We start from the raw sequence: 18,867 nt of genomic DNA, 5'->3' as shown, positions 1-18,867 counted from the left end.
CATTCGTAAATAACAATCTATAGACAACTATAAAATTTCAAAAATATACTTTTGTTTTAATTCATTTTATTTTGTTAATAAACTGCATGTAACCAGTTTTTTTATTGAAATATTGGCTATGAGCACGTATGCTTGGTTGTGTAGTCATTTCCAATCGGTCAAAATTTAACCAACGTAAGCAAAAAAATAGTTACTAAATTTACTAAACAGTTATGGTTACTTTGAAATATAAAATATCCTTTGAAAAGAAAACTTTCAGTTACGCCCCTGAGTAGAGATGCATAAATTGTACCACATTTTAAACATAAAAATTTGCTGATAAATATGGCTTGTCTTTTTATTACAGTCAACATGTCTAGTGACTTAAATGGGCAGTTAAACTCTTTATTGTGTACACATATGTGCGTATTTGTACGTCATTATGTACTAGTGCGTTATAAACACTGCAGTGAATGCAATTCTGTTATATGTTCACACTTTCAATCAATAGTAATAAATATAAAGGAAGGAAATCATTAATCTGTATTAAAGAATATATTGAGGCTAGAATAATTAAAAATGTGATTGGACAATATTTTATAAGATAGTACAATACTTTAAGTTCGCCATTTTATTATGTGAAGGGATTTCTTTACGATACCTATGTCACGCTGTCCAGATGTGTTGCGAATTCCATTTTTTGGATTCCCTCTTATTTTTTCATGCAAAAGACGGAACGAATGCCTGAAACAAATTTAAATGCCCTAAAAATAACAATGTGTAAATATAATGACTTTAAATAAAAGTTATAAATACTACGTAATAAGTTATACAAAAATTGTAATACATACTGCACTAGCCCCAGACCTATAGTCGGTTCGCTATATTTACGCGGGTTTCGGATTAAAAATTTTATTGTAAGTACCTAGTTTTAATTACCTGCTCTTTGGGGAAATATCAACTGGTCAAATGAAATGAAAAATAATCCATAACTTTTTTTAATTAAATAATAATGGAAAATCTTTTATATAATTGATAGTATAACAAGGAGAATTACTTCATTAATGGAGTCTAAGGTGGCTAATATAAACCTAATAATAATTTTATATTACACTTCACACAGAAAATATTGTCTATGTATATTTGTTCCATGGAAAGAATTTCTAATGAAAAATAAAAAAATTTAACTTGCCAACAAAAATGATTATCAGTCATTATCATCAAAAATATCATAATCGTCATCATCATCACTGTCATCACCATTAATTGTTATTATGATTGGACTTATTTCGTTTATTTTATTTTCACGAGTCCACCAATCTTCTATTAGTTTTTCGCACTTGAATATACAGTTGCACCACACTTCTGGAGTTACAATTGAAAATGCCTTTGTCAACCAATCTTTAATTTTATTATCAGTCCAAGAATTCGTTGGACTTTTGTTTAATACTTCAGAATGGTAAGGTGCATTGTCTAAAATAATTACGCTGGGCTCACTTAAACCTAGGAGAAGTTTTTCATGTAACCATTTTACAAACATTTCTGTGTTCATATTATCGTGATAGTCACTTGATTTTGATTTAGATGAAAATATTAAATCAGCACCTTCTATAAAACCCGATTTCCATCCTGCGTGTAAAATTATGTTTCGATTCCCTTCTCCATCAGTATATTTGATAGACTTTACGTTATCATCTTGCCATATTCTCTTGGTTGCACCCCTAGAAAATATCCATGTTTCGTCTAAATATATAAAATTTGCCCTTTCTTCTTTTAATTTAGAATATTTTCTTAGAAAGTTAATTCTTTTATGCACAACAGAACTTCTTTCACAAAGGGCTTTTCTGTTATCCTCCTTTTGAAATTTGAAACCCAAATTATGTATCACTTGCCATAGACTTGTTCTGCCAATTTCGTCAAATTTTTCTATCTTTTAATTCCGAGAGAATTGTATTTAAGGTCACATGTTCCTTGTTGGCTCGCATTCGATAAATGGTATCACGAATTTCAAATTTTTTTCCATCTGGAATATCTTTCGTTTTCAATGATAGGCAAGTTTTTCGGCGATCTTCTTTCGGCCGTTCATTATTGCGATTTTGTAATACTCCTCTTAGTTTGGTTTCACTAATTCCTAGAGCATCACATACACGTTGTTGAACAGACATTACCGATTTTAAAGGACCGCCATTTTCTTTTTCATCCGTACAATACTTATGTACACTACAAATTAGACTATCTACATCTAACACACGTCTAGGCATTTTTAAATATTTCCACCAAACATACAATGTCAACACTCTCAAAGAATCAATTCAACTGCAATATTGTAACAAATTTATACCTACCCTAATGTTATTTTAATGTATTTACCTAATTTTCTGGGAAGTCGTTTACTGCAACTGGTTTTCAATGAGTCATTAGCATAATTTTGTTAATCCGAAACCCGCGTAAATATAGCGAACCGACTAGAGGTGATTGCTTTGCTAATTTTATAAGGTTCATCTGTCTTGCATAACTAATAAAAAAATAAGCGGATTTAAATTAATTTATTGTCCAGAGAAAATAAAATAAATGCAGTATTAAGAACATTACAAAATAAAAACATGTAATAACTATTATTATTGTTACTAATCTAAGGCAAAAATAACCCAAACACATAATTAGATTTAGCTAAACTTAATCAGATTCATCAGCGGAAGGATTAGTAAAACGGTTATAACAACTGTTGCAAACAATATTGCTATGCTCAAGAAAAATGTAGTACAACATTTACAATAGTATTTGGACCAACGCGTCGTCTTTGCCGCATAGCAAGAAGAACACCTTTTTCTTTTATTGCCCGTTTTAGCAAACATCTGGATCTGCCCCACTGGTTGAACTTTCCTCCTTATGTTTCTGAAGCTGAAGCTGCAATGGTCTGTGAATACCTGTAGTAATATCCGATCGCCGTTTTATTTGCTCTGACAATAACTGACTTGAAAGGTTTCGAATGAAGAGTCTACGTCGTATTTTTTAATTCTGATTTAGCACGTGAATGGACTGTGCGTTGATCCCAGCAACGTTCAAGACGACGTAAAATATCACCATAGGCCACCTTCTGCTATTTCTGTCTACATTATACGAACCAACCATTTCTGCTACAGTGTCAACCCATGATTTCGTCTGATTGTAATAATTGATTATCTCTGGTTTGTGCGTATCTGAATTTACTACGTCATCGAAATGCATACTAGATACTAAAATTACGTTTTTTTGCAAGAGTACAATCACTAAAAGCAAAAAAGTTTGATTGTATTGGTCTGTTTGCCGTACTCACTAATTCAGGTGGTAGTTGACGTTTGTTTCTTCTGACTGTCCCTACATATGGTAGTCTGTTCTTTTTCAAATCGCTGACGAGAGTTAGATGGATGAACCAATTATAAGCAGTGATATGTCGTCCTGAATTATAGATAGGTTCAGCTAATCTCTTGACATCTACTGGTATATTGCTGACAAGAAATGGACATTCAAGCTGCAGTCCTGCATAAATTTCCATATTGCCTGTGTCAAATAGCTTAGAGTCAACCATGAAAAAAATTTTAATCCCATATGTGTTAGGTTTTGATGGAATATATTGCCTAAACCCGCATCTGCCCCGAAAGCTTGCCAACATCTCGTCTATAGTTACGTTTTGTTCCATAGAGTAGTCTTGTTTGCAATTTTCTACAAATAGTGAAAAGATTTGTCTAACAGCTGACAACTTTTCAAACTTTAGTCGATCTGGTCGAGTCGTCTTGCCATCGAATCTTATACTGTTGTGAATAAATTTGAATCTTCGCATTGACATCGTAAGTCTAAATAATTCAATTCCACTACCATCTTCTTCTTCTTCTTCTTTTGGCATTATAACCCTGGATAAGTCTTTGCCTGTCTGGCTATGTCCTTTCATTCAGATCTCTCTTGTGCCCTTCTTCTCCATTGTCTTATGTTCATTGTTTTCAGGTCGTCTTCCACGTCATCCAACCATCTCGTTCTGGGCCTTCCCCTTTTTCGCCTTCCTATGGGCTTCCATTGTAACATTTTCTTTGTTGTTTTTGCATCGTTTTGTCTCTGCACATGTCCCAGCCATGACAGTCTTTGACTTTTCACAAATCTTACAATGTCATAACCTTCATTTAACTCATTAACCTCGTCGTTTTTCCTGATTCTCCATGTGCCATCTTCCTCTTGTACCGGGCCATATACTTTCCTCAGTATTTTTCTCTCGAATGTCCTGAGTTGGGTTTCATCTTTTTTCGTCATTACCCAGGTTTCACATCCATAGGTTACTACGGGTCTAATCAGTGTTCTGTAGATAGTCATTTTGGTTCTTTTGTCTAATAATTTCGATGTCATCAATCTTTTATTAGCATAGTATGTATGTAATTTCGCTACTTACGGAGTTCTTCTGATTGATTTCTGTGCCGAGATATGTAAAGGCATCCGCTCGTTCGATAGTATAGTTGTCTATTGTGATATTATTTTCATTGTCAGTTATTCTTTTGACTGTCATATACTTCGTTTTTGCTTCGTTTATTTTGAGACCTCTTTTTCTTGCTTCAAGATCAATTTGTTTGAACACTTCCATTAGTCGTGGCTTATTCCTACTAATGATGGCTACATCGTCTGCATATGCAGTAATTTGTACTGATTTGATGTTTATATGGCCGGTTATATTGGTTTTTCTGATGACTGCCTCAAGAACTAGGTTGAATAGCATGGTTGATAGGGCATCTCCCTGTCTTACTCCCATGTTGATGTTAAACAGGGGAGACAGTTCTTCATCTACTCTGACTGCGGCTTTTGAACCCTGCAACGTCATTTTTATGAGGCTGATGTATTTTTTAGGTATACCTAGATTACAAAGGTCTTCCAGCATTCTGTCTCTTTTCACACTATCAAAAGCTTGTTTAAAGTCTATGTACATATTATATAGGTCTATGTCGTATTCATAAGCTTTTTCTTGTATCGTTCTTAGTATGAATATGTTATCTGTAGCGGCTCTATTGTTACCATCTGTTGCCCATAAATCTTCCAAATTTAGTCGATTACTGCGGTGTAAGCCAGCTAAATACAAAAGGCTTAAAAATGATTTTAGTCCTATTTTGTCGGTTTGTTTAGCATCTCTTTTTCTGAAATATCTACTTGAAATAAAGTCTATATATTTATTTGTATAATGTAAAATTAAATCTAAAAGTTCTTCTGACACGAAACAGCTCCAGCATTCATATTCAGTTTTTGCATTTTTTGCAGTATTCCTTACTAGAGGCAATTGACACAGAATATTTTGTTTCTATCGCCTAATTTTATTTCCGTAAACTGGCTTTTTTCCCCACTTTGTTACTTTGTCTTTTCCGAAAAAATACTTCTCGTTTTCATATACGTTCTCTTCGCTCTCCTCACTAGAAATGTCTTGTTCGCTGTCCGAGTTTTCTGATCGCTCTTCGACACAATCAATTTCGTCCACGCCACTTTCGTCTTCGAACTCATTTCTTTCATTTTCATCGTCAGAATCGAGAAACATACTCTGGAGCTCTTCAACATCCTTTGGATCATCCAACTTATATACCTTTTTCGACATTCTGAATATAATATAGATCACACAATGAAATAAACACAAAAAAATGTGAGGTCGCGGTATCTGTCAGATACAACTGTTGTTCGGTTATGACAAACGTTCAGTTCTCAATCGCTAGAAATTACCTGAAAGCTGACGTTGTGTGTTTCACCACTCCTAAGACATACATGTGAAGCTAGACAGTGCCGTAAAATTACATGACGCACTTCTTTCAAAATATTTATAAAAATGTTTTCAATGTATCTCTCAGATCATCCGCGACTTCCGGAGGGTTAAGGTAGGATGTAAATCTGAACTTAAATTTTCAGGACATTCTTTTAAGAGATTTGTTGAGAGCTTGTTATCAGACCCCACGTGTGTAAAATTATTAAATAATATTGAGTTCTATTGTTGGGAAGCACTGCTATAGGCAATAAAGTATATTTAATCAGAATGCCATATATTTTATTTTGCATTGAGAAACCAACCCACATAATCCAATAAAGTTTCATAGTAAATATTTTTTATTAGTTATTAATTAAATTTCATTATATGAATAGAAAACCTACATACATACATTTTGCTAAAACTACCTTCAGTATAATCTGAATTTTTTATCAATGTTTCTGTAACACGCAGTTTTTACTCAATCTTTTTTGAATTGGCTTTTTTTGTACAAATGGCCGTCCAATTAAAAAATAGCAGTAGCGGCAATATGAAATTCCAAAATTGAATAAATGTAATTTTTAAAATACAAAAGTAAGTCCAGTATTTAAATAGTATAAATATTATGTTTATATGAGACTGATCCACAATTGATTGTAATGAAAATTATATTTTTAACTCTATTTGACGTTTCGATTTCCACTCCAGAAATCGTTTTCAAAAAAATTATGTAAAAAAATGTGCGAAAAATATGACCAAAAGGTTGTTGGTTATACATTCCATTTGTCAAGTTCTTTTCTCATTATATATTCCTCATAGAAGTTGAAGAGACTTGGAAATAGAATACATCCTTGACGTATTCCCCTACTGACTTTAGAGGAGTTGGACTTCGTCTTCTTCTTGTAGTGCCTATCAGTTGGCGACCATTATGGCAATCTGTATTTTGCAAACTGCTGCTCTGAAAAGATTTGTAGTTGTTGTGTTGAACCATGTACGTAGATTTTTCAGCCAGGAAATCTTTCGCCTTCCTGGTCATCGTTTTAACTCTACTTTTCCTTGTAGAAATAATTGCAGCAACCCATATCTTTCGCTGTTTTCGCTGAGAGCTAACAACTCTTTTTCTTTTTGAATTCTTAATAAAACGTCCTAGTTAGTGACGTGGTCGTATAGGATAGCTTCAGGATTCGACGATAAAGCCACATTTCGAAAGCCTCAATTTTTTTGCAGGTAGTGTCTGTGAGAGTCCACGACTCAAGTCCGTTCAACAGTATAGGAAAGATATAACATCGTAGTAACCTGATTTTTAGGAATACTGATAAATCATGGCATTTGAATAGCTTAGCCATTTTTTGAAATGTCGATCTTGCTTTCTCAATCCTGCGTTTTATTTCTAGGAAATGGTTCCAATTTTCATTGAAGTTCGTACCAAGGTAGGTGTATGTTTTTACTCTTGCTATTGGTTGGCCATTCACACTAATTCTTTCAATTTGCCGTTCCTTCTTAGAGATTATTATACATTTAGTTTTCTTAATGTTCAGTGAAAGTCCATATATCTGACTCACTTCTGTGATTCTATTCATTAACTCCTGGAGGGCTTCATAACTGTCAGAGAATACCGCCGTGTCATCCGCGTATCTGATGTTATTGATACATTCTCCGTTAATTAGAATTCCGGCTTTAACATCCTCTACTGCTTCTTGAAAGATTTCCTCAGACTATATGTTAAACAGCTAGGGTGATAGTATACATCTCTGTCGGACCCCACGTTTGATTTTGATATCATCGGATTCTCCTGCCTCTGTGCGGATAGACGATATTTGATTCCAGTAAAGATTGCTAATAATTCTTAGATTACAGGTGTTTATCCCAATATTTGTTAATATCTCCATTAGCTTGTTGTGTTTTCTTCTTCTTAACGTGCTCCATCCCTAAGGACATTGGCGATCATCATGGCTCATTTGATTCTATCTGCAGCCGTTCTGAAAAGTTCTATTGACGTTTTCCCACTCCATTGTCTCAGATTTTTTATCCAGGACGTGCGTCTTTTCCCCGGTCCACTTTTGCTTTCCACCTTTCATTGTATGACCAGCCGCATCAATTCGTATTTCTCGTTTCTTAGTACGTGACCAAAGTAGCTCATTTTTCTTTTCATTATAGTGTTGAGTATTTCTTTATGTTTTTTTATTCTTCGTCGTGTTTTACTGTATCAAATGATTTATGGAAACTAATGAATCATCCATAAATATAGCAATTCACATCTCTACATCGTTGAAATAGCACTTGTATGCAAGCGATAAAAGGCAAAATCGGGGAGGATCAGGCAGGCTTCATTGCAGGAAGATCATGACTAGACCACATATACACACTGGAACAACTGTTAGAAAAGAAAAAAGCAAAAAATAGGGATATACATTTGGCATTTGTGGACCTGAGAAAGGCATATGACTCTGTACCAAGGTCAGAACTATGGGAGGCAATGTACAAATTAGAAATACAGAAGGAACTCATAGAAGCTACAAAAGCTCTGTATAAAGAAAATAAAGTGTCCATTAAAATGGGAACAAGAATCATAGGAGACTTCACCACAACAAAAGGGCTTTTGCAGGGTTGTTCCACATCTCCAACCCTATTTAAAATATACTTAGAGAAAGCCTTGGCTACATGGAAAAGAAAATGTGAAGGCATGGAGTACCGGTACGGAACGAATACCTATATACGTTAAGCTTTGCAGACGATCAAGTAGTGATTGCACAAGACCAAGACGACCTCAGCTACATGATGAAGAAACTACAAGAAGAATATACCAAGGCTGGTCTAGATATTAACCTCGCGAAAACAGAGTACCTATCTACAAGTGAAGAAGACATAGAAGATCTACAGATTGATGACAACGTAACAATCAAAGGAAAGGAGAAATTCAAATACTTGGGGTTTATAATCACGAAAAAGGCAACAACAGAGGAAGAAATTACACAAAGATTAGGACAAACAAGAACAGCAATCCGACAACTTAACTCAGTATAGTGGGATAGACACCTAAATATGAAGACAAAAACACAGATTTATAAAACATTAGTGCGAAATATTATGACATATGGGGCTGAAAATTGGACCATAAACAAGAAAAACAGCAGTAAGATAGTAGCAACAGAGATGGAATGCCTGCGAAGATGCTGCAGAGTAACAAGAATGGATAGCGGAAGTAATAACGAAATAAAGCAAAGAACATCAATAGAAACAGAGAAACAGACATACTAACATATATAGAACAAAAAAGACTAAAGTGGTACGGACACGTAAAAAGAACTAGCCACAGCAGATGGATAAAGATATTAACCGATTGGAGCCCCATAGGAAGGAGGAAAAGAGGACGACCCCGAAAATCCTGGAGGAACGTAGTAGACGACGCCATGAGTAAGAGAGGCCTAAACGATGGAGAATGGAACAACAGAGAGAGATGGAAACGGTTGAGCGAGGGAAGGCAGTGAATACTGTAGAATCCTTGAATATATGTATATATATATAAATATATATATATATATATATATATATATATATATATATATATATATATGCTATTTTTGCTTCGCATAGTCTATTATATCCTTTGATATATGATTTTTAGAAATCTTTAAAATGTAGCTCATTAAGCTGATGGTCCGGAAATTATTGCAGGATACAGGGTTGGACTAACGATTTTCAATTCGTATTCATTCTTATTCATTATTACCTATAGAGTACGCGTTTAAAATAACTGAACACGTTTAGAAAAAAAATTGAATTTTTTGGCATCATGTTGGAACTATTTTTTATTTGTAACATTAAAACTTTGGGGTACTAATAGCTGTTTATTTATATTGCAGACTCTGTATATTTTGTGATGAAATTATTTCCAAGCCATATTTAATGACTATTAATATATATTAAGGGTATCAGCATAGCGTTCGTATTGTAACAAATTAAATCTAATGCGGGTTCTAATGCTTAAGTCTTTCATTAATTTAGTTTAATGACACCATATTACTGCAAATTAAACTGTATTATAAAGGTTCAAAGTGGTTCAAAATAACAAGCAATAAATGAGTAATAGAAGAACGTTTATACGGTATAAATTGCGTATAATATATGGAATTTCGCTTTTAAATAAATTCGACAGTTATATAAGTCTGCCGCAAGGAGGCTATCTAACCCCATTTTTGAAATTTATACGAATTATGATTTAAAAACATGAAATAGATGAATAAATATGGGATGTGACTGTTTCACGTCTATAAGCAATTAAAACAGATAACAAAATAGCGATAGCGACTTGTTTAGCTGCATTTTTTATTTACATTTTACCTTACAGGAACCACATGCGCATGCTTGCATTGATAATGATGAAGAATAATTTTTGTAATTACTATTGCTATTGTTAGATTTGTTGCTACTAAAAGAATTTTATAAAAACAGATTTAAATCTAAACTTAACGTAAAAATACAGTTCAAAATTTTTTAAATTCGGTAAAAATCTCTTCGCTCTTTTTTATTTATTTCAAAAATACAAATATATAAACATTTTTTTTAAACAAGAGTATTTTCATCATAACACTTGTAATTTGTCGGTACGAAACACATGCACTTTTAAGAAAAATAAAAAATGATCACTGGGAACGCATTTCGAAAGAAATGGAACATGATTTTTACGGTCTGCAAAAGGAAATATGGCGCTTCACAAGAGCTCAAAGAATGGAAATAAAGGAACTAATAGAACCAACACATATAGAAAAGGATACGTGGATTGACTACCTAAAAAAGCTCTATGCAAAAGAAGAACAAATGACGCTAGAACCGGAAACACCAGAAATTAGCAAAAATGAGGAACTTAATATAAATGTACAGGAAGTTCGTAAAATACTTGAAAAGCTGAAGAACAGAAAAGCAGCAGGTAAAGACGTTTGGGATACCAAACGAATTACTGAAATATTGTGGAACAGCAATGACAGAACAATTAACAACATTAATTAATAAAATTATAAAACACTATAAAATACCGGAAGAATGAAGAATGAGCGAACTAATTCTACTATTCAAAAAAGGAGATAAAAACAGCCAGAAAACTACAGAGGTATAAACTTGTTAAATACTACGCTAAGACTTTTTTAAGTAAGTGCTAAGTTTAGCGGATGAACAACAGGGTGTTCGTAGTGGAAAATCGTGTACAGATGCAATACTCTTTATAAAGCAAATTATTAAGAAATCACTAGCTAGAGTATAATAGACCAGCATTTATGTGTAAGCAGAAATTCTTATAAAGAGGAAGAAGAAGAAGAAGTAATTACTCCAAACAGTTGTTCCGTACTGTAGATGGCTATGGAATAGTGCAAAGTAGCAATAAAGGGGCAGCAGAGCTACGAGCCCAAAATCGGTCATTTTCCGATGTATATCTCCATACGAAAATCTAAAGTCCATTCTGCTAGTTTTTGGCTCATTTCGTTGTGGAGGCGCGACGGCTTATCGAATCGTGACGTGTGAGATATCGTCGGAAAGGGGAGAGGGTACCGAATACGTTAAAGCAAAAACGAAGTAAATGGGCAGCAGGGCTACGAGCCCAAAATCGGTCATTTTCTAATGTAAATCTCCATAACAAAATCTAAGGTCCATTCTGCTCGTCTTTGGCTCATTTCGTTGTGGAGGCGCGACGGCTTATCGAATCGTGACGTGTGAGGTATCGTCGGAAAGAGGAAGGGGTAACGAATACGTTAAAGCAAAAACAAAGATGGCGGCATTGCCAAAAGGACACTAAGCTTGTAAGGTCTAAACGGCTCATCGTACAACAACGTGCAAGGTATCGATGGAAAGGGAGGGGCCAATAAATACGTAGACATACAGAAAAAATGTCGGCGTATTGCCAAAAGAACAACGTGCAAGGTATTATCGGAAAGGGGAGGATGTAACGAATACGTTAACATAAAAACAAAGACGGCGGCGTATTGCCAAAAGGACACTAAGCTTGTAACGTCTAAACGGCTTAACGTACAACAACGTGCAAGGTATCGATGGAAAGAAGAGGGGCGAACAAATAAGTAGACACAGAAAAAAAACATGGCGACCTATTGAGAAAAGAACACTAAGCTTGAAAGATGCTAAGTCGCAAGGAGAGTGTACATCTATCAAAAAATCTATGGCTACATTTTCATTTGTGGAATTAAAAGAACTTCTAATATGTTTAGCTACTGAAGTAAAGTAATTATTGAAATCGTTTGATGTAATCGAGCTTGGAGAGAATTTTTTATTTTGAAATTTATTTCTGTGATAATTTATAACTTTCCTACTGTCACGAGATATATTTTCTGAATTGGAAAAGAAATTCTCATAAGCGAGTTTTTTATCAACAATGATATTGTTGATTTATAGCGATTCTTAAACGTTTTATACTCACTATATTCCTTTGTAACATCAGCAATTATCTTGACTGTGGACAGATTTTCTCGCATTACTATTAGTTCATCGTCAGACCAAGAAATTGGAGCTTTACTATGAGTTTGTGATTTTTTTATTGGAAAATTAATTTCAGTTAACTTTACATACATTTCGGTAATAAATTGAGCTAATTCAGTTGCTGTTTTGAGAGAAACAACTAAAGCCCAGTCAACGTTATTTAACCATTGTTTTAACATCAGGATGCCATTACTTGTTATCTGTCTTCTGTATGTATTAGCACTATGACTTTTTTGAGATTTTGTTTTTAAGTAGAGAAATTGAGCAAGATGATCAGAAATAAATGGGTCCACAATTCCACAACCAACTATATCACTGCTTATGTTTGTTAAGATGTTATCTAAACAATTTGCTGATCTAGTTGTGATTCTAGTAAATTCATAATTATTTATGGCTAAGCCAAAAGTAAAAATGATATCAGAGGGAAACTGTTTTGGTTCATTAGAAGCTTTTTTGAAACCAATGTTGAAATCTCCAACTGTTATTATTTCTAAAAAATGTTAAGCAATAAGCAAATGATGGATGAATTGCTCAAGATATTTTTACGAAAAAAAAACTAAATAAAAAAATTCTTACAAACGACCAGAGATATTTTAAAACCAGTTAATGTCCTTTTTGAAACCCTTGTATAATATTTGGATGTAAGTATCGGACAGAAACAAATCGTACTCTGCGAATTGACGACCCCCTACCGATCCCTGCAACGATTAAACTGCAAACCGCATCTTTTATTTCATTCGCCGATCTTTATGACTCTCCAAACCGCCTTGTAAAACGATTTTTTAAACCCAACTTGTCCATACCCGGCCGAAAAGTACCCACACCAACACCAACCATTCATTTCACCGTTCAGTAAGTACCATACGTACTCACACTCCATAAATTTAAACACCTAAAGTTGGTACTGTAGTACTTTAGTCGTTGTTTTCACTCCACATGCGTTAAACAATAGATAAGCGCCGGGTGTATGGAAATTTATGAATTAATTTAATTACGAGAGACAAGTAAGTTGCGGGAAAATTGAAGACCGCGGTTGTCGTGGGTGAACCGGCTGTCAAAACCACACGTCGAGCCAGAGAAGGCCCTCTCCGTTGTTTACGTGATACACAATTTTATTCAATGCCTCATTTCATTTCAAAACTGTTGGGACTGAAAAAATGAAATCCGGTTGAACTTTTGATATGTATAGTGCCAGTGATTGTGCAAGACTTTAAATACACTTTGACTGTGATTTTTTTGTAATTTTTAATCAAAATCGTTCAAAATGGTTGGGAAGGTTGACTATTCAAGTAAGTTTAATATGTTTTGTATTTTATGATAATAATTTTTGGTACAGTTTAATTTGGTTTTGTAATTAATTTATCATCAAAAAATAAAATTTCTAGCTTTTTAAATGTTGACCAACGTAACCTTGAATGGTGTGTTGATACAATTTTATATTTTTAAAAAACTAGATAACCCTATCATGCTAAAATATATTACATTTTCAAAAATTATAATATAATCTTAAAAACTTTACGTTGTACATGTATTATACATGTATAATACGTAAGTAGGTATGTCGAAAATATGTTTTAATTAATGCGACAGTCAAAATTTTGAGAAAAATAACGCGAAAAGTAATCCAAAAAACTGATCAACGGATCATGGCTCTCAGTAAAAGAAAGTTTGGCCAAGATTTATCTTTTATTTTACTTTTTAAGAATATTTACGCGTAGGTACTTTTCGAATTTATCTTTTCTTTTTTTTTTATTTTAAATTTTATATTTACAACTAGTACAAAAATTAGACCAACGAGAAAATAGTTTCTATTAACAATCCTAATACTAATGTTTGTTGAGTTTTGCCCAATGGTATTCCAATTTTTTTAACCAACTTAGCACTTAACACGCACATTAACACACAGTGTGCTTTTAAACCTAAACAATTTTCACTGTCTCAAAAGGTTTTACTTCAACTCAAATGGTTTAGTTTTCGTGAGTCTTCTAACTATTCCATGCTGATCCAAAAACTGAATGGCCCCCACATATTGAGCGTGATGTGGAGTCCATCGGACTCCTTTTTAAAAAATAAAAAAAAAGATTTAGGTTATAGTTTATAATACTAATTAATACCTTTATTTTACTCTAGTACTGAGATTTTTGACTATATTTTAATAAACCACAATCCTCTTGTAACAAAATTCCAACTTCACTTAAAAAAGATACAAAAAGCTACAAAAGTGATAAACTAAACATACAAAAATTAGAATCAGAAGACGTCAAAGAAATACTGAAACAAGAAATTAATGCAAACCTAGAATCCACACCGGAATCAATTGATGGTGATGTAGAACAACAGTGGCAATTCCTTAAAAATGCAATTATCGAACCAAGTCGCAGAGAACTCACAATAACCAGATGCAAGAAAGGAGATTGGATGACAGAAGAAATCTTGGAAATGATGGAGGACAGAAGAAGGTTAAACAATATCAACATAACTCAGTATCAACAGCTGCATAATCAAATAAGAAGGAAAATAAGAGAAGCTAATAAGCTAATAAGAGACTTATTTCGCTGGAAAATGCCAAGAAATAGAAGACTTACAAAACAAATATGATAACTTCAATCTCCATAAGAAAGTTAAACAATTAGCTGGGGTAGCAAAACAAAAAACCTCAAGCATACTAATGGACAAACAAGAAAACATTTTAGTGGAGGCAAAACAAAAATTAGGAAGATGGAAAGAATATATAGAGGAATTATTCCATGACCAGAGACAGGAAAATACATATGAAGATAATCAGAGACAAGGGACCCGAAATAACAAAGTCAGAAGTTATGCATGCAGTAAAGTCCATGAAAAATAATAAAGCTGCTGGTCCAGATGAAATACCAAGTGAATTGCTAAAACTGGTCAATGAAAAAAACATAGATCTTTTAGTCCAACTACTAAACACAATCTATTCCACAGGAATCATTCCACGTGAAATGCTGACATCAACATTTATTTGTCTACCAAAAAAAAGTAAATGCCAAATAATGTAGTGATTATCGAACCATCAGTCTAATGTCACATACCTTAAAAACCTGAGCAGCAGCTCAAGGCAATTGTTCAGAACAGCTGCCTCGAAGGTCAGAATAGCCATGATGATTGCCAACCTTCCTCGCGGAGATGGCACTTAAAGAAGAAGTAGACTGAAATTTCTCATTATTATAACAAGTCCCCACAATTTCATCAATTAAAAAAGTGTTTTTTTTACGAAATTTAGAACATATATAAGGTTTAAGGGAATACTAATCATTAATTTTTATGCAAAAGAAAACAAATTTATTCAGTAAAAAACTTCTGACAACAGGTGACCTACACTAATTTTAAACAACATTTATTTTCATTACGATTATTTTGAAGCACATTTTTGCATATTTTCTTACTACATGACAAACATATAGGCTTTTAACAATCATAGCATAAGTAAAATGTTTTTCTATGAAATTTAGATAGGCATAAATAAAAATATTTCCTAATCTCTAATTTATCTTCGAGTGTAAATTTTACTGGTTCTTCTAGTGCAAGTATTCTTCTCATGTATATAGTCTTCTCTTAGGAAGCTGAAACCAAGTATTGGCAATTACCATATTCTTTTCTTGGCAGAATTCTATTTCTATCCAATCTATCCAATTTATGCATTAAAGTCTCCTAAAATGTAAGTATTATCTCGAGATTTTGTTAACTTGATTGTATTGTGCAATTCTGAATAAAACTTTTCGATCTCATCTTCGGTCTTATCAGCTGTGGCAGCATAGACTTGGATCATATTAATATTACAGTTCCGTGCTTGAATTTTTAGCATTATTATTCTTTCTGAGATTTGAATCACACCTAGCACTGATGTTCTAATAGTGTTGCTTATGATGAAAGCTACTCCGTATCGATGATCAGTTTTGTCTCCTCCAGTGTAATAGATATTGTGGTTATTTATTGATATCTCTCTATTTCCTGACCATTGTAGATCGCTAACCCCAAGTATATCTATATTTAGCCTCTCTTTCTCTTTAATAACATAATGTAGTTTTCCAGGCTGATACATACTTCTTACATTCCAGGTAGCTACTTTTATCTACGAGGGTTGAGTATTTTTTTTTTGTTTTTTGTGCAAGGGTTTCGCATGTTGACGACCGAGGAGGCCTTGCGTTCTGATGGTTGTCCTCCCCTGCCGGATTTTGGTATCCGATTGCAATAATCAATAATGTCTCTTGCGCAAATAGTGGTAGCCATTATAATTTATACTGGAGATGTCATCAGGGACCTTTAATGCAGTGGGTTCTCGTTGCCTTTTGCATTCTGATGCCGTTGACCACTTTCTTGGTTCTTCCGCCTTCGAGACCAATTTCTCAGTCTCAGGACAACAGAGTGTTCTTCCACTTACTAGCTCATCCTCCCTAAGCCGTTGGCCAGTAAATGGTGGATTGCTTATTGCGGCAAACACTCGGACGTCAGAGCTTCTTTAGTTATCTAGCAGGACGTACCAGAAGACCATGATCTAGATCATCATACGAGCAGGTGAGGTTGACATTTGAATAAGAGTGGCTATATATTGCGCTTCACTATCCCATTACATCCCACGAATAACCTACGATAGTCTATTTGGTTACGAACCACTCGTTCAGATGTATCTTCTTGTGATCTCTAGATGTAAAGTCGATGCTTTGGAAGTTTAAAAAATTCTGTTTGTTATTACTAGTTGGTTTCCTACACAAAAAGACGCCAACATATTTCCTCTTTGATTTCATATTCCCAAACCATATTTTCTCATATCTTCCTGTTCTCCTTCGATAATCTTCGCAATAAAATCGCCCATGACAATATTGAGCTCGTGTTTCTTTGTAGATCCTAATACTGTTTCTAAATCATCATACATTTTTAAATTTCTTCTTCTTGATAGTCTTGTGTGGGTGTATGTACTTGTAATATATTCACATTTATTGTTGTTGTTTGTATTTGTAACATTAGTATCCTGTCTAAAAATAGGATGATGTTTTTTACAGCTTTATCTATTTTCACAATTATTGCTTCAACATTTTTGTCTTTTAAATTGAACTGTTTTTGACCTATCTTTTCCTAAATAGTATACAATGTGATCGTCTATAGTTACTTTGCCAGACGCTGGCCATCTCATTTCACTTAGTCCAAGAATACTTATATTTAGGCGTTTCATTTCTTTAATGGTGGAAACCTTTCCTGGTTTATACACACTACAGTAAGTGTATTCATGCTTCTAGTTGAATACATTGATTGGGAGACTCTTAGAAACACCCCTAAGAGGGCCACCAAATTTTTAAAATCTTCAGGGTACTTGGAGATGTCTTTAATTAAGTTAGTATGACTTCTTTGTAAACTCCTTCCAACTCCCTTGTAAACCATCGTCTTTTCTTTCCATTTCTCTTTTTCTTTCTAGCCAAATTTTATAAAATCCTGTTTGTCATAATTCCATATATAACTTGACATGCTTATGTTACCAAACACTGTATATTCGCCACGGAGCACAAAGCAAATAATTGCCGTGTAAACTCTCTTTTAGTTTTTAATTAATCTAATAAATAATCTTCTTCTTCTTAAAGTGCCTATCCGTTCCGGATGTTGGCGATCATCACGGCTATCTTTACTTTGTTTATTGCAGCGCGGAACAGTTCAGTGGTAGTCGTGTTATACAACTTTCGTAAATTTTGAAGCCAGGAAGTGCGTCTTCTTCCCGGTCCTCTCTTACCATTTACTTTCCCTTAAAGAATCAGCTGGAGAAGGCCGTAACGTTCTTGATTTCTCATTACATGTCCTAGATATTCCAACTTTTTAGTTTTGACGATCATGAGAATTTCACATTCTTTCCCCATTCTACGCAGGACCTCCACATTAGTAACTCTGTCAACCCAGGATATACGTAAGATGCGCCTATAACACCACATTTCGAAAGCTTCGAGCCGATTCATAGATGCAATAGTCAGTGTCCATGCTTCCATTCCGTAGAGCAGAACTGTGAATATGTAGCAGTTCAATAGACGGCATTTTGTTTTTAATGATATGTCTCGACTGTTGAAAATGGTTCTCATTCTAACGAATGCTGCTTTTGCTTTTATTATCCGCTGTTTAATTTCTGTTGCGTACATAAAAAATATAGCAGAAACTTTACAGAGTAATAATCCCAAACCTCTAAGTATCGACGATCATAATAAATTAATTACAGACTCGGTTAGAAACGCACAACATATGTATAAACTCTTTATGAAAATCTTAACAAAGAGACTAACACCTAAACTAGATTTCTATCAGCCCAAAGAACAGGCAGGCTTTAGGAGAGGATATGGCACAAATGACCATTTGCACACCATAAAGATCTTAATTGAAAAATGCATCGAGTACAACATACTACTGGTTCTTGCATTTGTCGATTACGAGAAGGCTTTTGATACTGTAGAGTTTGAAACCGTACTGGAAGCCCTAAATCAAAGCCGAATAGATTACAGGTACACGTCACTAATCAAAAACATCTACGAGAACGCTACATCAAGTATACGACTACACGAAGACACAGAAAAATTCAGCTTAGGTCGAGGAGTAAGACAAGGAGACAATATTTCACCAAAATTGTTCACGGCAGCTCTAGAGTCAATATTTAAGAACACCCAATGGCA

General features: G+C 34.1%; 1 protein-coding gene across 2 annotated transcripts in view; it reads left to right on the top strand.

Annotated features, from left to right (window-relative positions):
* The window catches only part of LOC140439099 (aminopeptidase N-like), a 203,434-nt gene that overhangs the window by 59,884 nt on the left and 124,683 nt on the right, over positions 1 to 18,867 (top strand). The window contains exon 1 of one of the 2 annotated variants that reach the window (XM_072528784.1): positions 13,035 to 13,488. The exons of the other annotated variant lie outside the window; for it this stretch is intronic. Within the exon in view, the coding sequence (XP_072384885.1) occupies positions 13,464 to 13,488 (25 nt within the window). The 5' untranslated portion in view covers positions 13,035 to 13,463. Of the gene's footprint in view, positions 1 to 13,034; positions 13,489 to 18,867 lie in introns of those variants that run through there. 2 annotated transcript variants of the gene reach the window in all.

Source organism: Diabrotica undecimpunctata, chromosome 4 (genome assembly GCF_040954645.1).
Source record: "Diabrotica undecimpunctata isolate CICGRU chromosome 4, icDiaUnde3, whole genome shotgun sequence".
In the NCBI taxonomy this organism is placed as follows: domain Eukaryota; kingdom Metazoa; phylum Arthropoda; class Insecta; order Coleoptera; family Chrysomelidae; genus Diabrotica; species Diabrotica undecimpunctata.
The sequence above is the reverse complement of the archived record's forward strand: the minus strand, read 5'-3'. Positions and strand labels throughout refer to the sequence as shown.